Genomic DNA, 22,151 nt, shown 5'->3' with positions numbered 1-22,151 from the left:
CCCCCCAAAATATTGCACCTTGCCCAATACCTGCTATTAATCCGGACTAGCCCTCCCCACAGCAAATCTCCCAGGCTAGATAATCCCCTTGCAAGCTGTCCCTTCCAACCCCCCCGCCCTCCCCAGAGGGACCTGAATTAGGTCACCCGAGTTGCCATTTGCATTTTTTTTAATTTTTTTTTTAATAAAGAGGGGGATGCTCCCTCCTATCCCCCATCCCCAGAGGAGGCGGGGAAGGGAGGCGGGGAAGCTTTAGCCGATGGCAGCGACTCCCCGGCGGCGTATGCCAGCGGCAGGCGGGCGATGGCGAGGAGCAGGGCGATTTCCGAATATACCGAGGCCGAAGATAAGAGCCTGCGGTTGGGTTTTCTCCTTATCGCCGCCGGGTTGTTCTCCCTCTTGGGTTTGGGGTGCTGCTGGTTACGGCCGGCCTTGCAGGAGCGGGGGGGAGGCAGCTCGGCTAATTGCACCGTGCTGGCGGTACGGCAGCTGGGGGAACGGTTTTTTTGTACCTTCTCTTGCGGGACAGCCTGCCGAGGGACAGCCCGCTACCCCTGCCTCCAGGTCCTGGTCCGCACCTCGCGCTCCTCAGCCCCCGCTCTGCTCCACGAGGACGAACGACAGCTCCGCACCAACCCCAAGGTGAGATTTTCCCCCCCGCTCCCCAAATTAGGGGTCCCGCAGGGTAAAGCCTCGCACCCCCCCCACCCATCCCACCACCCCCCCGGGACTGGGTGCCGTCTCATCGCCTCCCATCTTTAGGGGGTCCGCGTCCCCCGCAACCGCCCTCCGCGAGGGTTTGTCCGTGGGCGAAGTGGCGGAGCATCCCTCCAAAATGCCCCGGTGCTGTTACTCAGCAAAAAGTGTGTATATATAGTATACACATACAAATACCATACGTGCTATGTCTGCTATACACATGGCATGTGGATATACTGCGTGTGTATACATACAGCACATATATATACACACACACACCATGCACAGCGTACCACAAGACTATATCTATAGTACACTATATACATACACACGTGCTATACATATATATTTTTTCCCAAGGCACCCCAGCCCTAGATTATCCTTGCTGCTGCTCCCCCTCTGCCCCGCCGGCAGCCCCGGGATGCCGGTGGGAAACGGGGGAGAAACTCCTGCTGCCGGTGAGGAGGGTCCGTCCGCCCAAACGGGGAGCGATGAGGTTGTTGCGCTGCCTGTCCCGGAGGGTGAGGGGCTTCCCAGAGCAGCTCCCTGAAGTGCAAGGAGGAATTTGAATGGAAATGCTGCTGCCGGGGAGAGGGCTGTGCTGAAACAGAAGTTTCCTCGGTGCTGTTTTCGTTCTTAAACTTTTCCATCCCCCGCATGAAAACAGACCGAACGAAAGCATCTTTAAAGTTGCATCTTCTAGCAAACTAGGAGAGTCTGAAGGCAATGCGTGACTTGCGCTTTTTTTCTTTCTTTAAAGGCAGTTATTCTGCTTTGTCCCTTTTCTTTTCACACTGGCTAAAGACCGCCTTGCCAGCACGCTGCCTGCGTGGAGGCGATTTTCTTAAGCGGCTTCCAGAAAAAAAAACAAACGTGGCAGCATCCCCCCCCCCCCCCCGCCCTCTCCCTGAAGGAACCTGAAATCAGGCGTGTGTTTGGAGAAGCAAATCTCAGCTCACCACCCGAGAGGTGGCTGTAGCGCGGTGCCAAGGACCACGCTAAGCAGGATGCTGGGCTCTGCGTGCAGGGGCTGGGGAGCAGACTTGCGTGTCCAGTTTTGGGACGTGCAGCCTCGTATCTCCGCAGTCACAGTTACACCGGTGTGGATCTGTCCCTTGGAAGGTGGATTAAGTTGCAAGCTTGGGTTTAGGGGTTGCTTTTTTTTTTTTTTTTTTCCTGTGGCAGCTTGTGGGCTCGGAAGGGTGGTCGGGACAAAAATCAGCAGAGCAAGAAGCGAAGCGGTGAGTCTGACAGGATTCGGATTAAATTGTTGGCACCGCTCAGAAGCGATGGGCGATGAAGCTGCAGTGCTGGACGGTGCCTGACAGCAAAGTGGACAAAACATTGGCTTGCGAGGGAGCTTTGCAAACTTCTCCTTTCCCTGGGAATGCCACTGCCAGGCTCCCCGTGGAGAGGCCCGTGGTTTCGGAGAGGTGCACCCTGAGCACCTGGCTGTCCAAGCACCAGGCCTTCCCCATAACCCCTCTCCATCTTCACATGGGCTGGGGGTAGTTGGTAAAACGCTCTTTTGACGTGGGGTGAAGATGCCACGTCGCTGCGGAGGTTGCAGCGTGGCTGTCCCTGAGCATGGCCCGACGGCCCCGCTGTGGCCGTTTCCAGCAGGGATGGGAACTGGGAGCTGGGTGCTGGGTGCTGGGTGCTGAGCCATGCCACCAGCACGCCTGGGCTCGGCAGCTCTCGCAGCATCCTCGGTTTCAGCAGAGGCTTTCGAACCGGGCTGCAACCCCAACGTCTCTCTGAGTAGTCGGAGTGGTTTATTTTGTTTTTTTTTTCTTGATCCCCTCTTCTCCCGCCTTTCTGGAAGCCTGGTGGGAAAAGGAGGATTGCAATTTCTGCAGGGAGGCACCCAGACCTTCAGAAGCGGTGCCTGTAAATGTCACTCAGGAGCCTGATTGTATTTAACAATTAATAAGGAAACTGAGGGCTGTGTGTTGGCAGCACGTTGTGCTTGCGTCCTCTTACCCGTTTTCTCTAGCTTGCACCTTGCATCTCTAGGTGTGGGCTGTTTACCCTGGGATATTGGTTGCTGAGGACTGAATCTGATTTATCAGATGAGACCAAGCAGAAAGGATGCATTTTTTGATGTGTCTGCATTCTCTGGTAGTAACTGAATTTAACTAAGTGGAAAACAACATAGAAAAAAATGCGCTCCGATTATTTTCCTTACCTTAAGCAGCTTACGTAAAACCAATACAAAATAAGATGAAACGTTGTTTAGGTCTTATTAGGAAAACATACGCTTTTAAAAGAGTGAAGTATGTATAGCTGTCGCTTTGGTTTTCCCTTTTTTCCCCAAGTTTAATGTCTGTGTAGCTGAGCAGTTATATTCTCCTTTTAATTTTTGTCCTAAAGTCTCACCATCTTTAAAAGCATTCAAGATTTTATGCTGAAATAGATTAGCTGTACCAGCAGAGTAGGAATCTTCTGGATTTAATACTTGGGATCCAGTACGTCTTTATGAATGAACACTTAAGCCATTAACCCTTCCCATTTCCATCAACTTCTTGCAGCATGCTCACTTGTGTTCATGCAATTAGACATACAACACGCTAATCAGTTCCAACTAACTAGAAGAAAAAAAAAAGGACCAATTTTGTTTTGAACAGTGTTTAAATTTTACATTCTGTTCAGCTGCTTCTCTGTGTGGGGTAGCGATTCTTCCTGGTAAATCAATAGTGCAGAAAAGGCGTAGTTCAGGATCCTTACAACACACAACAACACTGAATCAGTTGGCAGCTTCACTCCACCCCCAAAATCCCCAGTGTATCGGACTAAAAATGTTCTACTTTCTGTAGTAGAGTGGGCTGGCTTATAAACATATGGGCAGCTACGAATCAGTCTGTTCTAGCGAGGTCTAGCTGCAGGAAAAAGAAATCTTTTTTTTTTTCTCTCTCTCTTGCTTCCTAAGATAATCACACCATTGTCCAGCCCAGGATTCATTTTAGCTCTTAAAAGATTATATAGCTGGGTCAGAGTTAATCCAGAAATGTACATATAAAGCACCAGACACGATTACATTCGTGTTCAGTCCCAGTGATTTGTGGATTTCTTTTTTTTCTTTTCTTTTTTTTTTTCTTTAATTGTTGTCTCAGAGGAAGAAATTTCAGCAGAGTGACGGTAGCCTTTCTTCAGCTGCCTTGATAGCAATAATAATCTCTGAGATAAGGCTTAAGGGAGATTAATTCTAAAGTCAATTTGTCGCTATCGTTCTGGCCATCGAGTGCGTCGGCGGCGCATCGAGCCAGCGCGGGGGCCAGGCCGGAGATTTGGTTGGGTAAAATGACAGGAGAGTATGTCACCTGCGAAAAGATCTGCTTTCTGGCTTTTTAGACTGTTCCTTTTCTATGCTTAAAGTTAAGCGTAGGGCTGGAAGAACTTGCCCACCGTGTTGTTGAAGAAACTTTTAGGGGAGTGACTGGTGAGCCTGATGTCGGCCGCTGCGCAGCGGGACCCGGTTCTGCCCGTCCCCGTCCCCGGGCAGGGTGCGGAGCGGGCGGCCGCTGCTCCTCGCCTGCGCGGAGGGATGCAGGTGAGACCCAGACGTGATGCTCAGCTCCAGCTCCCTCCGTACAGTCAGCTGGGAGGGGGGCATTTTTTTGTACTAAAGGAGTGAGCCCCCCCCATCTCTTGCCACAGCGGGATGGTTGCGGCAGCGCTTCTTCCCTTCGGGAAGATAACCCAGTAACGCGCAGGGATGCTCACACACAAAGTTAGGAGAAGCTCATACGCTGCTTGGTTGGTGGGTTGGCCCTGGCTGGATGCCCCAGGTGCCCACCAAAGCCGCTCTATCCCTCCCCTCCTCAGCTGGACAGGGGAGAGAAAATGTAAGAAAAAGCTCATGATTCAAGCTAAGGACAGGGAGAGATCACTCACTGATTACTGTCATGGGCAAAACAGACCCAACTTGGGGGAAAAATTAATTTAATTTATTACCAGGCAAATCAAGGTAGGATAATGAGAAATAAAACCAAATCTTAAAACACCTTCCCCCCACTCCTCTCTTCTTCCCAGGCTCAACTCCACTCCTGATTTTCTCTCCCTCTCCCCCCCAGCAGACCAGGGGGACAGGGAATGGGGGCTGGGGTCGGTTCCTCACCCCTTGTCTCTGCCGCTCCTTCCTCCTCAGGGGGAGGAGGACTCCTCACTCCTCCCCTGCTTCAGTGTGGGTCCCTCCCACGGGCTGCAGTCCTTCAGGCCCAGCCTGCTCCAGCGTGGGTTCCCCATGGGGTCCCAAGTCCTGCCAGCAAACCTGCTCCAGCGTGGGCTCCTCTCTCCACAGATCCACAGGTCCTGCCAGGAGCCTGCTCCAGCATGGGCTTCCCTCGGGGTCACAGCCTCCTTCGGCCATCCCCTTGCTCCGGCGTGGGGTCCTCCCCGGGCTGCAGGTGGAGATCTGCTCCCCCGTGGACCTCCCTGGGCTGCAGGGGGACAGCCTGCCTCACCGTGGTCTTCATCACCACGGGCTGCAGGGGAATCTCTGCTCCGGCGCCTGGAGCATCTCCTCCCCTCCTTCTGCACTGACCTGGGGGTCTGCAGGGCTGGGGCTCTCACGTGTTCTCTCTCCAGCTGCAGGTGCACAGGGCTTTTTTCCCCCTCTTCTTAAATCCGTTCTCCCAGAGGCGCTACCACCATCACTGACGGGCTCGGCCTTGGCCAGCGGCGGGTCTGTCTTGGATCCGGCTGGCATGGGCTCTGTTGGACATGGGAGAAGCTTCTAGCAGCTTCTCTCAGAAGCCACCCCTGTAGCCCCCCTGCTACCAAAACCTTGCCATGCAAACTCAATATGCTTGGAGATCGGGAGCCAGATATTGTTGGCTTTAGTGGTGCATTGTACTTTTGCAATGATGCTTATCTAGAGCGTGCTTTCTGCTCCTTTCTTTCATCACAAGCTTCCCAACCTGTGCGGCACATGATGTGGGGGCTCTCTGCCACGTCAAGCAAATGGTACATGCTGTGTCCTGTAGTTCACCAGGAGGCAGGAGGATGGTCCTCAAGAAGTTGCCTGGGGACTGAGGCTGAAGAGTTGCTTCTTAGTGCCACCAGTTTGTCTTCTGACTTGCTTCTACTTTGGGCCCTTACGCCTGTTTGCATTTGAGACTTTCTTGGTCTCATCTTGTAGACAGTGTCTTCCAGGTTTGAGAGCGCTTCCCTCAGAACCTACCAAGTCTGGCTTCTTTTTCATAAAAATGTGGCTGAATTAGGCAAGAATTAGTCTTTGAAAAGCATGAAATGCAACCTGGAAGCTGAACCATGGTCAAGAGTTCATGCCTCCGTCCCTTCTCTGTGCTATTGAAGAAGACCTGCTCTGGTGAAGTGTTCAGAAGGACCGGGAAGCTTCCCAGGCATCTGCAGAGACACCAGAGTGGGAGCATCCAGCAGCAAACACAGATACAAATCTTCGAAAACCTTGGTGTAAAGGTATATCAGCTGCTTGCGTGACATTTTTACTGAATTGAATCCTGAGTCATCTATCCAAACACTGGCTTTGATTGAAGGGGGAATATTATTAGCCTGATACTGATTTTGAGCTGTGTAATTGAGACAGTATTTGAATTACATAATAATTTTATCGTTGCTATGACATAGCGTAGGAGGTGCAATTACGGCACCGTGTACCAATAGATCTACTGAAAAGGCCTCCGCTCCACTAGATTTATTCTGAATGTCTAATCTTAAGTCTATTCTCCAACTCCATTGTAACTTGTTAAAGAAAAAAAGGTCAAAGAAATATAGAGTGGGACTCTTCCACTGAAAATGGATGTTGCTGTGTGAGCTGCAGTTGAGCACAAGGCGTCCTAGCTTGCTTTCAAACACTCGGCGGTTGTTTATGTTTTGATGGTAGGATTTCATGCCATGTCTTGTGGAGGAGGACTGTGGAATTAACCTTTCAGAAACTGCCTGTTGCCAAAGCGGGAGGTCGTTTCAGGTTCATCCACCAACTCATGGCAGCGAAAGTTGCCGGGTTATGATTCCCTTTTATCCGCCTGCTGACTGTGCTTTGCAGGGTGGTACAGCTGATCAAGCAAAGTCCCCAAGAAGTGTGCTTGGGAGGCTGAGAAAAGAGAGATCCACCACCTACGTGGATCAGAAGGGGCCAAAATGAACATCAGGCTGGTGGGAACCGTGCCGGCATCCCAGGGAGGCAAACAAGCTCCGGCGTTTGTGCAGCAGGCGGTGAGCCCACATTGGAGTGGGACCTTGGGTGTTCACTGTGGCTCATGGCCCTTCATCATGTTGAGGAGATGTTTCAGCGTGACCCTTGAGGTTCCGATGGTGAGGATTTTGCCTTGGGCAGGGACCACTCCTCTCTTCGAGGCCGTTAATCCTCGACAGGCTCAAGCAGTGGGGTCTCATAGATTTATGGCAAGCCCCTGGGTGTCTCCTTTGTGTTTTCCACGTGAAGATAAAGAAGAAGAGAAGGAAATGAATCCAGGCTGTTTTCTGTGAGCTGCCGTCGGGATTACTTGTGTGAAGAGTGGTGTGAAGTTTGGGTTATGGAGAGCACATTCACTGTTGTCCCCAACTTCCAGGTGTCCCTCCCGTAGGTACCGGCGGTACTCCCGTGCACTGTCTCGTCTTGGCATGGGGAAAGAGACGTGTTGATCGGGGAAGCTGTCTGTGGGCCCCTTTACATCTTCCAAACCAAGCAAAATCCCTGCCCTGAAAAATCCATTTTTAATAGCTTCATACTGAGCTAAAAGCATGGGGACTGATGTCAAAAATTTTGAAGCCCTCTGTGATGGAGCTGTTGTTGGAGACTGCTACAGCTTGCTACTTCTCTGTTCAGATGGACATCTCTTGGGAAAAAGAGATCTCTGCAGTTGTTTCTAAGCCTGAAACTCAGGATGGAGATAAACAACGGTTCACCAGGTTGTGAACTTCATGAAGGAGTCTAGTAATATTTGGTGGAAGTAGAAGGTCTCTGAAGGACCTGGAGAAAGTTTGGCCAGCAGAAGACTGGTGAGGCAGTCACCCTTTGACAGCAGAGGACAGGAGTAAGCTCAGCCATGAGGAATAAACATTTCAGAGGAGAGAGAGAAGCTGCGTACTGAAGCTGGTGCCTCAGACAAAGTAGTTTTTGAGATCACTGAGGAAATTTAGGCAGAGGAATGTCTATTGGTACCTAGTTGTTTTGTCTGGTCCTGCATTTTGTGTGCCGGCTAACTAGGGGCTGGTCTGGGGGGCTCTAAGTAAAGCCTGTTTACTTCTGCTCTCTTGTATCCCCGTATTGCAAGAGCGTACCTAAAAGTTGGGAGCTTGGGGAAGAGCAGGGTGTAGATTACAGTCAGACGTAGGCAGTGGGTGTCCAACGGGTGGGACGTGGTACCGTTCCCACAGCAGGACCTGCAAGGCTTCACGAAGAAAAACACCGGAGTGGAGAGGGTTGGGAGTGCCGGATACTGGGCCAAACTGGGAGCACCAGGAGGGGCCCAGGTGGGACGGTGCGGCACGTTGGTGGCTCTCAGGGGGACAGAGCAGAACCAGCATTGCCCTCAGGGGTCTTCGTCCCGAATCTGCTGACTCTGTCCAGCTGCTGCACAGATGTGTTTGTGCACTGGGACCGTGGAGGGAAGAGGAGTGTGGTTGATGCTTCCAAAGTACACAACCAAACCAAAACTATTGCCGGCCAAGGAATATTATCTAAGATGGAAATAATTGCGTGTGATAAACCCTGCATTCTGGTTTCTGAAGCAGAGCGGTGTTGCTGCTCGTTTCTGTCCTTCGTTGTCAGCAGGGGAACAATTCTTGTTTAGGGTCATCTGAACAGGGATCTAAAGGGAGCTCTGGGCTGTGGCAACCAGATGGGGGCCCATGTGAAAACAGGGAAAGGCAAGTTTCAGCTTGGAAGCAACAAGGAAGACCTTGCAGATTCTTCCAGTCTGAAGCACGGAAGCTACAGGCAGCAATTGTAAGTGCTGACAGAAGCGGTCAGGTTTTACATCATCAGGCCAATAAACCCCTGAGATTTCTCCCATCCCCCTGGAATGGCAAAGATCCAAGCTGTTGTATGGTGGGGATGGACGTGTAGGTCTGTGCAGCTTGGGTAGAGCGTGCACCTGGGGGCACGTAGACCCCTGTGGAACCTCCCCGGGTGGGGAGGGAGAGGAAGCACTCACTAGGCACAGTGGGTCACGGTGATCTTTATTTGGGGGTTAGCGAGGGTATCTCTCTCCTTGTTGTTATTGCCTTCAGGATACTGGGAAGAAACTCACGTTGTGAACGTATGTGGGAATCCCTTTAGGGGCTTCCTGCACCCTGCACCTCCTGCTTCCTCATCCTGCTGAAGTAGGAGGCTTTTTAGCTACCTTCAGAGTCCCTGTTTTCTGCTTGCAGCTCCCAATTTTAAAGGAATTAAAAATCTGTGTGTGCACCTGGAGCCTTGCTGTCTGTGCATCCTCCAGGGTGAAAAGCCTTTATGTTATCCCAGGATCAGTTAAGCTGTGTTACTCAGTTTGGTTCAACATCTCCTATAACGATCTCCTGTATGGATGCCTGGTAACAGTAGGAGGGATTGTGCTTGGACGCTGAGATCCGGATACCGCCAGCCTTGGATTCAGTGGGCTACTTGTTTTTTCGTGTTGAACTCCCTGTGGCTAGGAGGGAAGGGTGCTGCGTCAAAGGCGAGACTTGCAAACGAGGTATGTGAGTTACGTGTGACCCTGAGTGGAGCCTCGGAGAGCCCGGCCCCAAGTGCTGGGGGAGGAACTCGCCCTTGATCTCTTTGGGCTTTGAAGCAGATGTCTGAGGGTGAGATCTGCAGATAGCTCAGCTGCACGCTCAGCTCTTGTTGACTTCTATACAGCAGAAGCAGATGCTGAACCTTTCCACCTAAGTGGGGCTTTGAACTTTCTGTGCTTGTTTCCCCATGTTGTAACAGTGGAAGAATACCTGTCTCTTGCCAACGGATATCAGCCAGATATCAGATATCACATCATCTGGGAAAGCTTGCTGGAATATTTTGGTTATTAACATGGTGCTAAACAAAACTTGTGATTACATGCCTCACTGAAAATAGGAAGTAATTCAAATCCAATCCATGCAGCTGGCTAAGAATACATCAAAATGAAACGATCATTTTTCCATTCATCATGCAAAAACCCAAGGTGTTATGTGGCAGGTTGGTTTGATAATGGAACAAAACATGATAAAGCCTTGATTTTATTTCTGAATGCTGGCATCTTCTTTTCCAGTACCTGCATGGAGTAACTAGCAATTGCAGCAAAGTATAGCTAACTTTTCTTTTTTGTTTCTTTGGAGCTTGTACTTACTATTCTTTGTCCGTTTCAGTCACACTGGTATTAAGAGGAAAATGCAGAGAAAGTGATGCCCTGCGTTCTCGAGCGCAGAAGTAACTCTGTTTTGCAATCTGTGTTGGCAGTGTTCGTACATCCCTCCCTGCGCAAGAGATGATCAGGAGAACTCTGAGAACGTCACGTACAAGCAGAAATACTGGAAAGAGAAAGTGGGTTCGCAACCATTTACATGCTATTTTAACCAGCACTTGAGGTGAGTAATCTAGATTTGCATAGGCAGAAGTGCTTATGCATCTGTTTAACAGCTGTTGATTGGTTCTGTTTGAAAATATATATAAATGCATGCATATGTATATACACCTCCCCCATGTAGTGATGTGGTTTATCACACAGAGTTTAGTGCAGAACTTTTTGCAAGACAACTCCACTGATGAAAAGCTACATAGAAAGCGGAGAAGCAGTTTTACCCCTTGAAGTAAAAATATAAAATTCTGAGGAATGTTTCCCTTAAAACATGTCATTTTATGGCAAAAAGCATCTTGGCTTTTAACACTCAGATGGCAAATTTGTGGCTTGGATATTAACGTTCCTGCCCTCTGTGGAAGAGAAATCCTACTGTGTTCATGAGGGGCTGGAAGAAAAGGGGAGATCAGTAAATAGTACAAACCAACTCAGGAATTGTGTTCATGGAGGATTAACGAGTCAGATACATGTAATAAATGTTCACAGAACTGCCAGTTTTCATACATGCTTGCAGAGTAGAAAGCTGTCACTTAAAGCATCTCCTCTTCTGTCTCAATTCTTACTTTTACTACTGACATCGATGTGACTTACGCGTGTATAAGGATGATGTGTGGTTTCCTTCCTCCAGTAAATGGGAAGAGGAGGGAGTCCTTTTGCCTGTTTCTGATGATGATGATGATGTGCCGGGAAATAAAAGGTGATGTGGCAGCAGCAACTTGCTGTTACTGCAGCGTGCAGGCTCACTGGGAGGACTTGGGCGAACAGCAATGACTGGGATGATAGGTCCATGTAGACAGGGAGGTGGAAAGAGAATATTTAAAATCTCCAGATCAGCCAATGTTTTATGGGGTTTAGACTCCAATTCTGGGGGCATATGGCACTTGCTTAGTTTGATCTGCATGAGTACTTTTGTTACAGCTGGGGTTACTGTTCTTGGTTGCTAAGTTAAGCACTTAAATAAATATCTGCCACATCAGGGACTAAAGGAGGAGGTTGGTCCAACTCCACCAGCACCTGGAAGTTAAACAGACGAGGGAGACCTGGGTGGAAGAGCTCGGTGCTTGCTGGTGCAATTCAGGGCTCAGTGTGGGAGTGTTGGCATCAGATGTTTAAGTTTATTAAGAGGCACAGAGGGAAAAGGGATGCCAGTGTGTGCAAGGACCTTGAAGGAACCAGGTTGCTGGAGCAGGGTGGCAGGCAGAGAGATGCCCAACTCTTCTGTGGGTGCCCCACTGTGTGCCTTGGGGGCTTCAGGTTTGTCCTGGGCTGGCTGTGATTGTTGTCCCCTCCCAGGAGAGACCACAGACCCAGTCGGCGTGCCCAGGGTGACGGTCCGTTGTCCCTGGTCAACTCTTTGCAGAGGGAAACCACCGATGCTTTGTAGGACAAACTAGTTGTTTCTTGTAGTGGGGAAAGAAGCACCGTCTACAGCATGCAGAGGTTAAAACTTAGGGCACCCGGTGCAGTGACATCAGGCCTGGCAGGATCCTTCTCGGAGCTGCTTTGGTTCACAAAGTGCCAATGCTTGGGTCTGCAAACCAGCAGCCGACTGATGATTTTGGCTTCTCTGGGCAGGGAGGTGCTGCCGAGACCTGGGACCTGCCTGAGTGAGCAGGAGAGTTAGAAACGTGGGATCGGCTGCAGGAGATGTCATGGCTAGGATTCACCTGAGCTGGTGTGGACAGGGTGCTGTGGAAGTTAGCTTTTATAGTCAGTGGAAAGAAATAGGAGCCTTTCGTCTTATCCCCGAATAAATGCCTAATATAGGCCGGCTGCCCAGAGATGTTAGTTTCTCTCCCATAAAGGAGCCTAGGGTGATCTGCTCGGGTGCAGGCACCCAGCTGGTAGGTGTCCAGAGCCAGGGGAGCTGGTTCTCACATCACATCTGCAGGTGAAGCAAAGGTAAAATTTTTCTGAGGCTACATACTGCCTAGGGTCTGTCATTTAAGTAGGTTGACACCGAGGAATTGTGCAGCACTCAGGCAAGGTTTTTTCCTTACAGTTGCTGCATCCCATACTGTTAAATGTTCTTGCCAAATGCAACGGCTGCCTTGAAACGCTGCCTTTTGCTGATCATACAACAATTTATGTACAGCACAAGAGAGGCTTGCTGCCAGAGACATCTGAAGATAGTCTAAGCTGAAATGTGTACACCATCTATTTTCTTCTGGAGATAGGAATGAGCTTTGAGACATAAGTTTTGCTGACTAGGAATGTGCTTGCTTAGGTATACTTTTAGAGCTATGATGACTAAACAGCTTGTGAAGCAGTAAAAAAACCATACAAAGTGAGGGAAAAATCTGTGCACTTCAAAATAGAAGTGCCCATATTTTCAGTCAGTATTTTTTTAACTGCGTGGATGAGCTAACTCTTCTCTGTCTGTCTGTACAAAACATAGAGACTATAGTGGTAGGTTCCTTAGGGAGAGTAGTATTTGCAATATTAATACTCTCTCTTTTGAAGCAGCAGAATGAAATTCTAGGTAGATATCTAGGCAACAAATGAACATCGTCTCCTCTTCATCAAACTTAGTTTAGCCTCATTCTCAGAATGGTTGCTGCATGCAGAACGCAGTTAGGTAACACCTCCCTTCAGGTTTGTGGGGCACATTTCAACAGGCTGCTTTGAAAAGAAGAAAGTGATGCCATTTGTACAGCTCAAAGTTATACAAAAGGGGTGAGGAGCAGACCACATGCAAACAAGGGTCACACCAGCATGCCCTAAAGCGGGCGGTCTGCAGGAATGGGTGGGATGGGGGAGACCCTGTCCCTTTATTTCTTCACCTTCTAGGTCTCATTGACATGGACTCATAGAATCATAGACTGGTTTGGGTCAGAAGACACCTTAAAGATCACCTAGTTTCAACCCCCCTGCCATGGGCAGGGACACCTTCCACTAGACCAGGTTGCCCCAAGCCCCATCCAACCTGGCCTTGAACACTGCCAGGGATGGGGCAACCACACCATCAACAAGAACAAAAAGAGAAACCAAGATCTCCATCAGCTCAGACCCCTCAGTCTCATGCCGTGCAGAGACAGGCAGAGAAACATATGTCAAGTCATTTCTTATTAGGGGCTCATTTATGTGCCATTATTGCTTTTTAACTCTGGGTTTGAACGGTATGACGAGAACGCTCTGCAGTTCCTTTGCCGCAGCGCAGCGGATGAGCCAGCCAGGCTTTCAACTTTTCTGTGTTTGCTGCAGGATGCCGTACACAAATCCACCTGAGATTTGAAGAGCAAACACTGTCTAGTGATTAGCAACCACCTGTACAGCGTTGGGGCACCCTGCAGGCCATTTCTCTGGGAATAATTATCTGCAGAAGCCAAGGGCGCTCAGGTAGTAGAGCTGCTCATTCATAAATGGTGGAACAGAAATCTTGGTTTGCTCTGGTACTTCCCAAAGCTTTCCAAATAAATTCCCTACAGTCAGAAGACGGTGTTGCTATTTTGCATCCTTTCTTTTCCTGTATCACCTGTGGAGCAGTGCTCAGCCCCAAGAGGGCAAGGACTTTACTGTCAGTAAGCCATAGCACTGCCCCTGCGTGCAGCCCTCCAGCTGAGGAGCTCTGTGTCTTGCAACAACAGGGGAAAAAAAATACTGATGAGTGCTTGTCACAGGGAAGGGATGTGAATAATTGTGGGCAAAGTAAGCGTATGCAGATTGCAAACATCTTTAAATCCAGATTGTTTGAATAAAAAAACCTATTTGTAAGTTTTCCCCATCCCATGCCCCCGCCTCTGTCAGCTTCCGCTGTGTGACATAAATCGCATGGTGTGGTGCCTAAGTGATGACTGAAATGTTGACGTGCCTGTAACTTTTCGGTCCTACATGACTTTCTGGTAACCCCTGCACTGCAATTTTTCCTATCGTGTTCAGTCATTGCTCCGAAGGCTCCGCTTTATCCTGTGTCTTTCTGAACTGCTTGGCAGCGCCTAACAGGGCTGGGTTGCATAATGCAACAACTAATCCAGTTACCCCGGGTCAAAGCCCCATAAGGCTCCAGCCCTGAGCTCAAAGTCCTGCTAAAAATAGGTACTGGTCTCACCTTTTAGCAACGAAAACAGAATTCCTCCTTCCTTGTCTGTTCAGCAGAACCAGGTCTGGATGCCTGAGCATTGAGTATTCAAGGTGGTTTTTTTCCCCCTTTTGTCCCACTAGGTCTCTCTCTTGCCCCTGCCACTGTTTTGTCCACTGGTAACTGGTGTTAGGAGGTTGGGTGCATCCCCTCGAGAGGCTTTGCATTTACTGGGGAGCCAAATGGCAGCATCGCTAGAAATGAGAAACGGTGCATAACTGAGCTTAGGGGGGATATGTGCAACCCCTCTGGTCAACATCTTTGAACTGAAGTATTAGATGGAAGTCACAGAGCAAAGATGGGTTTACCAAATGCACTATACTTGCAAGGACAAGGCGAAATCTTTAATTTTGCCTGCTGATTTTCACAGGGAAAAAACACATTTCCAGGCGTGACATTCCTCCTTTGGGTTCAGCATCGCTGCCTCTGCACCAGGGGAGTGATGCTGGGGGGGCTCCAGCAAAGCCGCATCCTCGTTGGGAGAAGGTTTTCCCTGGAGATGGGGACACCTTCCCTTTTCTATTTCCAAGCCAAACAACAAGCCTTCAGACTCTGCGAACAGGCAGGTCACCTCTACAAAAGTAGCAAGAAAAAGTCAAAACTGCAGTTTTGATACATGCTGACCTTGCCATGCAAAACCAAAACAGTTATGTTACCGTGCTTCGGGTGTCCTGATAGCTCTTTATTTTTCTTCCTGAGGAAAGAGGTTGTTTGCTGTAGAAGTACAGCCCTCTCTCTTCTCTTCTTTGTGCTGCTTGCTTGTGAAATACATGTTTCTCCCTTCCCCCTGCCACCATCCCCTCGGTTTAATCCAGAGATTTCAGCTAAAATTTTCTGCTCCTTTGCCCTGTCTCTAGTGTTCCCGGGCGGCCGCAGTATTTTCCTGCTGCTGTGTGCTTCTGTTCCACGGGATAACCACCTCCAGGCTCCTTCTCCTGAAGGTCCCACGGGGTGTCTGGTTTCTGACTTTGCTCTCTCGGTGACACTCTCGGTCTGTGCTCCGCAGGACAAGTATCTCTGTGTGCGTATTTCTGATTCAAAAACACGCGGGGCGGCTCTCTTGTATTAATCGCCGTGTAAGCCTCGGAGCAAAAGCCAAAGGTTTTTGTGCCAGGACGGATCCAGCTCGCGCTGATCCTTGAGGAGGGGCTGATGCAGCACCCCGGTAACAAGCTCAGCCCCCAGCAGGATTGCTGCAGCATGGCTGCGTCCCGCGGGCCAAGCAGGGCTTCTGCAGTCCTGCCTGGGTCCTCTCCACGTGCACATTTTGTTCCTTGTCCCTCAGGGTTGGTTGCAGGATGGCTTCGGAGTTGTTCCCGGGATGTCCCCAAGCCCTCTGCAGACTGAGGTGTCGGAGGACAGCTGCCCCGCGCACCTCGCCGGTTCCCTGGGGGCTCGCCGGTGGGGGGTGGCCGTTCTGCTCTGCCCGAGAATTCATTTTTCTTCGGGAGGTGGAGGATAGCTCGTCCCTGAAACTGATGCTGTCACCTGAGGATAAGAAACAGCCCAGCAGAAGTGAAATCCAGCTGCTGTGGGCTAACCTGTTAATTAATCACTAGTGAGTTTGCGTGTTTAATTCATCTGATTAATTCTGATTCTAACTCCCTTTATCTCCTAATTTTCCCCCAGTCTTTTGTTTTGGACCTTACAGATCTCCCATGAAATACCTAATTTCTTTTTAGCCTGGTTCGGATCACCTGAAAACAAACACAAACCCATTTATTCTTCAGGTTTTTAGGCAGGCAGCCCCCTAGCCCCTCACTCCCGCTGCCCACCACGCCAGTCCCTGACTGCTGAGCCAGGACTTGCAAGTCCGGCTTTGCAAACCCCCCACCTCGTGCCTCCGTCCCCCTCTTTCCAAGGAGCAAAAGAAAACATGGGCATGAGCCCAGTTACCTCGTTTTTGCGGGGCGCAGCACGTGGGGCCACCGTGACCCCCCCCCCAAGCCCCTGGGGTTACCTCTGTGCATCTTCTGCGGGGCCGCGGCCGTCCTGCCGCAGGGGACGTCTGTCTGCCCGGCCCCCCGCTCCTCGGACGGCTCTCGCAGTGGATTTGCAAGTCCAGTATAACCCATGTGCCGCTGGGGTGTTTTTCCCGGTCGGGGGGGTTCTCCTCTGCTTGGATGGTCCTTCTCAGGTCACGCTGGGCAACTCGGCCGCGTGGGCTTTCTGCCACCACTGGCCCTGGGCTACGGCAGCAGGGCGGTGGGCTCGGGGTTGTGAGGGTGCAGCAGGGCTGATTTTTTCCCTCCTCCCTTTGGAAGCTGTTATTTGCTGTTGACTGCAATCTCAGCACCAAAAAGCAGAGGTAAAAGGAGTTATCTTGTAAAGGCAAATAGCAAACATTTTCTTTTCCAATAACCCCTCTTCAGGTATTTCCCTCCGCTGTCAAAGCTGCGTCCCAGTGGGACCCTCCGCTGCCGTTACCCCCTCTAAGCTGTTTTCCCACTCCCCATAACTGCTGTCAGCTCCGGTGATGGATCTGCAGGGAAGGGCTCCTCAACGGCCAAGCCCAGGCTCCCATCCTCCGCTGCGTCCTCCCGCCGCCCCAGTCTCCCCAGCGCTCTCCCCTGCGCCCTGCGACATCTCCACGCCGGCCAGCAGACGTGGGAAAGAGGAGCTGGTCCTGACGGGAGAGGGAGGGAATCATATGGATGCAAAGAAAGGGCGTTACACTCTGCCAAAGTCGATCTCGATAAGTTTCCGTGGGCTGTTACCGGCGGATAACCAGGACGCTGCCGTCCAGGAGCGTGCGGTCTATCTGCCGGCAGCGCCGTCTGCCTTTATTAGCTTTTCTCGATCTCTCCTGGGGTCCGGCGGTGCTTACCTGCACTGGAAAGTTAAGTTGGGCTAAGATAAAGTGCAGCTGAAAGCACGGTAGTTCTTCCAGAATAACCACACAGATCAAACCAAGTAGGAGGAAGGCTCAGATTTGTCCCACCGTTTTTTGACGCCAAGAGGCTACATCCCTTGAGCTCTCGTGTGCGCCGGGTCACCCTCCAGGAGTGCTTCTCCCTCCCCTTGACTAAAGAAGGGCATTTAATGTCTTAAATGTGGTGCCGATAGTCATTTAATGACATATTTTTGGGGGACCCAGTGTGACTTGATGCATTGTCCGAAGAGCCGCTGTGAGCAGTTGACAGTGAATTGCTGCGCACTTTCTGCCACGTAGGAATTGCACGGGGACTCTTGCTGTAGCTAAGAATAGCAATAATACCCATCTGAACCCCAACCTCATCCTGAGGCTTCATTAAAGGCCTCTCTAAGTCTTTGACTTTTTTCCAAAAGGGAAACTCTTTTAAATTACTAAGTTGCAAGAGTTACAGTCACACCTATAATGAGTGTTTGGCATCCATCGCTGCTACCTTTGGTACAGATGTTTTCCAAAATATCTAAGGTTCAGTCAAAAGGCTATCTCGCTCTCCCCAGTCACACTTTCTTTTCTTTAACCGAATCCAATTTTCTAGTCTGTTTGCTTGCCCCTTATTTTTGAACACTTTGATTAGTATCTGCTTTAAAAAAACCACTTAAAATTCAATGTCACTTGAAAGCTGAGAGCTGTGAGGATCGAATGCTGCCTACTTATGGCCTCCTTGCCAATTAGCACTCTGTTATTCACAGATGATGATACAGTAAATATGAGGGAAGGAGTATTGTACCTGCTGTGAAAGGATTTTTCCGTTCGGGTGCTGTCATTATATGGCACAGGCTGGTGAATTTGTGCCCATAAAGTTAATATTATTTTATTCAATTTATGGTCTCCACATGTGCCTGATTATGTGTCTGGAGGATTTGAGTTAAGCAGACTTCACGTGTTCCACTATTGAATACACCTGGGTTTCTTTTGATCATTTTTTATGTTGCTGAGTTTCAACTTTTATATAGCTGAGCTGCTCATAATCAGAATCTTATTCCACTGCTTACTACACAAATAGAGGTGCGCAGTGCCGGCCTTGGGGACTTGCAGGCTGGTATACGGTGCAGAGGAACCTCCAGACAGCAATTTTGGGGGAGAGACCCCCAAATGTAAATGTGGGTGCAATTAAATCAGGGATCAGGTGTAGCCTGGCAGTCTGGCTCCACTGACTCCTTAAGGATGGACAAAACCCTGTAGGTTTGCAGGCATCTCCATTAATTAACTTCTTGGTGAAGGAAAAAGTGTTTCTGCTTGCTTTCCCTCTCGGGAATGTTTTCTTAGTGCTGCTTTCTGATCAGGACGAAGCTGTTGGCGTAGAGACGGCTCAGTCGTTGCGCAGGCATCTGTTCCCACCTGCAGCACCGTTAGGAGAGCGCAATTCCCAGATCCTGGCTGGATGAGCCTGGGTTGCCAGGATTTTAGGCTGTGAGGTTTGTTGCCCCGGGGAGCGTTGGGTAGCATTGACAAATCAATCTGGGGTGGGAGTGTTCGTTGTAAGTGAGGACCAATATGAGTCAAGGCTATATATGTTTTCCTAATTAGAGAAAGTGCTGTTTCCTTCCTTTGCAGATAGTTTCCCTGCAGACTGCGTGTCTCTGGCTGCAGATGGGAAAGCAGCAGCGAAGTGCAAATGCCACGAGACTGATTTAATAACTCTTTTAAGCTGCAGGGAGAACAGAAAGAGCCAGAGCTGAGGAAATCCTGCCATCAGATTTCCCAACCAACTTCCCAGATTTGGAAATGGCAGACGGACACCTGCGCTTTCAGACACGTGGCACGGCTGAATTTCCAAGCCTCTCGAGATGCCTCCTCCTTGCTATTCTCTTCCTCTCTCTGTTTCCCTTTGGAAACACATAAATCCATCGCAGCCCCAGCTGTGACCGTGTTAGATGCTGTTGTCAGAAGCACGGGGGGGTCAGATCTTCAGGGGAGGCTCCCCAAAGTGCCCCCACGGCAGCGCACTCAAGCCCACCGAGCAGCCGGTGTTTGCCGTACCAAATCGCAGTTTATTGCTGAGGTAGCCTCTGCCGAGAAGAAGCTGAGTCGACAGCCTCCGGCACCCCGGGGCCGGGCAGAAATCCTCCCGGGGGGAGGTTTTGTGCAGACCCCTGCCCGCCGGCGCGGCTGGGCCAGCCTGGGAGCCCAGCGGTGCGGGGCTGAGGACCGGGACTGGGTCCCTATCCAGACCCAGACCAGAGCCAGGGCTTTGTCAGGAGCCTCCACGTAGCCCCTGTGTGATGGACACATCAGGGCTCAAAACTAAAAGGGAAGCTTTAATTGCACTTTAAACTCTGCGCGGTGTCTGATGCTGTTTGCAGTAGATACGTATAACTGCCGCCCGGTGTTTTGTTTTTGCTGGAGCCGTTTTTCAATCCACAGTGTGATATTATATCTCTCAGGGCTGTTTGTGATGACCGTGACCCATGGAAGACCTAAAGTACCAATGCTTTTAATATTTTTTTTTTATCTGAATGAACTTGTTAGCCTGTAAACACTGCAAGTGGAAAGCCCTCGCAGCCTGCCACGAGTGCCGGTGCTAGACGGGCAAACGAAAGCAGTGAATGAAACGGTCCGCTTAATCATTTTCTAACGCTGTTGCAAATAAAACACCTTTATTGTTTCCATGGCAGGTGCTTTCCACTTATGATAAATTGGTGATGCCGAGTCGATTTATCTTTTCTCCCTCTCCTGTTCCTCCTCTTGGCAGGCCAGACGACGTGATGCTGAAGCGCACCCACGACGAGACCGTCCTCTTGCACTGCTTCCTCTGGCCCCTCGTTACCTTCCTGCTCGGAGTCCTCATCGTGGTCCTGACCATCTGTGCCAAGAGCTTGGCTGTCAGGGCAGAGGCGATAAAAAAGAAGAAGCATTTGTAAACGGCAAGGCTGCTGACGGCAAAGAAAAAGCTGCCAGAAGGTCTCAAGCGGGGCAACTCGGCACACCTGGAGCAATGCGGGGCACCCAGATGCGCCTCCCACCAGGGTCTCATCTGACGGCGGAGCTGCTCTTGCCTCGGGATTGTTCTTGGGAGACTGCCCCATGAAATGTCAGCTAGTCGCTTCTTCCGCTATGACGGTGAATAAGTATATTCTACCAAAAAAATTCGACACTGCACTAAATACGCTGCGCGCTGTTAGTCCCCGGCAGCAGCTACCGGGGTCCTAGCAGTATTGAGAGACAGTTTATCAACCCCCGATGATGCTCATTTCATCTCCACAAAGTCCTCTTTACTATTGTTTAATATTAGACATTTAAAATATTTACTTCATGATAGACTGTATTTCCAAAATAATAAAGTTTGGTTGTTTGGGTTGTTTTTTTTTTAACCTTTGTTTTGGTTTTTTTTGTTTGTTTGTTTGGGTTTTTTTAAAAGCTTTAAGACAGAAATAACACTGCTGCTTTGGGTTTTTTTTCACTGTATAGAATTTAATTTTAAAACTCAAACTTTAACTTCTGTTTAAACGAAATCTTCCATCATCACCTGTTCATTGTGAAGAAATGTAGCAATCTCTCAGAAATACTTCTCCAAAAAATGAAACAGTTGTTGGAAAAGGTGATTAAATACTGGATCTCATTTTATTGCCTCGGTGGTATTCAGTCCTTACAGTTTTCCTTGCCCCCTCTCAGTTACTCTCTTCACTGAGACGCTCTCGGGCTGTAAGGAGCAGGGACCTGGAGTGGTTTTACGTGAATTTACCAGGGATTTCCCCAAACAGCTGCCGAAGCGCCCGTCCCGTCCATGCGCGGGGTCCCTCCGAGGGGATGGGATGGGATGGGATGGGATGCTCCAGAAGATGCAGGGTCGGCTGCGCTCGGCGTCTCGCCGGGTCGATGCTCTCTGCTTGGCCCCGTAAATTGCCGCGTACTAAGGGAGAACCGGCCCTCGTCTGCTCGCTCGGTGCGGAGATTTCTGGTAGTTTCTTCCAGCACATCCGAGCCCGGAGCAGGTTCCCATCGCCCACCGTCGGCCCCGCAACCCCGGGACCGGCTGCGTGGCTTTGTGGGGAAGAAAAGCCACGCGGGTCAGGCAGCGAGTCTCTCGGTGTGCGATTACTGGTAGAGCATTTTAATCTACGCTAACAATTCCGCAATTCTAACCATGCTGTTCGTTGTGCTAATCTCCGATATTCCTAGTATTACATTTAAATACCTTGTGTTTCGCTGTGCTTTTAACACGTAGGAGAGGTTTTTCCCAAGGATGAGGAAAGTGCTAGATTTGAAAGCCCGAAAGGTTTGTTGGTGCAAGTCGCGGTGACAAACCTGCTCGTATTGCCCAGGCTCCAGCTCGGATTAATTGTACTCTGCATTTAAGAATTGATTTCCCTACGGCTTCTTATTTTGTAAACTAGTGCATGTTGTGGGCGTCGCGGTGCCCAGCGATGAGGGCAGCAGGGCGACTGGAGGTCATTCCCCACTCCCCTGCTTGCTTGCTATAAAACTTTCAGAGAGTCCTTTGGTCCTGGTGCACTCCAGGATAGCTATTCCTTCGAAGGAAGTTAAGGAAATCTGTCTGTGGAGGTGGGAACTTGATGCTTCTTGGCTACTCTCTATTAAAGATCTGATTAGTGTTGGTTGCCCATGTTGCAGCACTTCCAGTTCTGTGGATGAAAAGTGCTGCTTGCGGGAAAATTTCCCAATTCTCTGTTTTAAACATCACCCCTTTGCAAGTGCCTGACATTGCACACATGTGTCTGGTCGGGGGGGTTGGTAACTATATATATATTTTTTTTTAAATATATATTATTTTTTCACACTCTGCAAATCACAGAAAGCTGCCACTGTTGGGGTGGTTTGGTTATCTGGGTTAAGGTGGTGGCAAGTTCCCCTCCTCTATTTGCTCTTGGTAGCTTCTTACAGGTAAGGGAAATATAACCCTGATTTTCTGCATATATACATCCTTTTGTTTTCCCAAGGGAGAAGGAAATACACGGTGACACAG

At 49.9% G+C, this 22,151-nt stretch overlaps 1 protein-coding gene across 1 annotated transcript; it reads left to right on the top strand.

Moving 5' to 3' along the window:
- The first annotated feature begins 303 nt into the window (after positions 1-303).
- KCNMB4 (potassium calcium-activated channel subfamily M regulatory beta subunit 4) lies at positions 304-20,827 on the top strand. Its single transcript, XM_075058053.1, has 3 exons — positions 304-642; positions 10,100-10,227; positions 19,920-20,827. The coding sequence occupies exons 1-3, from the start codon at positions 304-306 to the stop codon at positions 20,086-20,088; spliced, it is 636 nt and encodes a 211-aa protein (XP_074914154.1). The 3' UTR covers positions 20,089-20,827.
- The last annotated feature ends 1,324 nt before the right edge of the window (positions 20,828-22,151 follow it).

Source organism: Buteo buteo, chromosome 26, assembly GCF_964188355.1.
Source record: "Buteo buteo chromosome 26, bButBut1.hap1.1, whole genome shotgun sequence".
NCBI lineage: Eukaryota > Metazoa > Chordata > Aves > Accipitriformes > Accipitridae > Buteo > Buteo buteo.
Note: the sequence above shows the minus strand (reverse complement) of the source record. Positions and strands in the feature narration are given on the sequence as shown.

Bases quoted from the DNA above. Each gene is read 5' to 3' on its own strand.
- KCNMB4 (XM_075058053.1), top strand. From the start codon at position 304: ATGGCGAGGAGCAGGGCGATTTCCGAATATACCGAGGCCGAAGATAAG. The intron at 643-10,099 runs GTGAGATTTTCC...CTGTGTTGGCAG, and splicing joins AGCTCCGCACCAACCCCAAG to TGTTCGTACATCCCTCCCTG. The intron at 10,228-19,919 runs GTGAGTAATCTA...TCCTCTTGGCAG, and splicing joins TATTTTAACCAGCACTTGAG to GCCAGACGACGTGATGCTGA.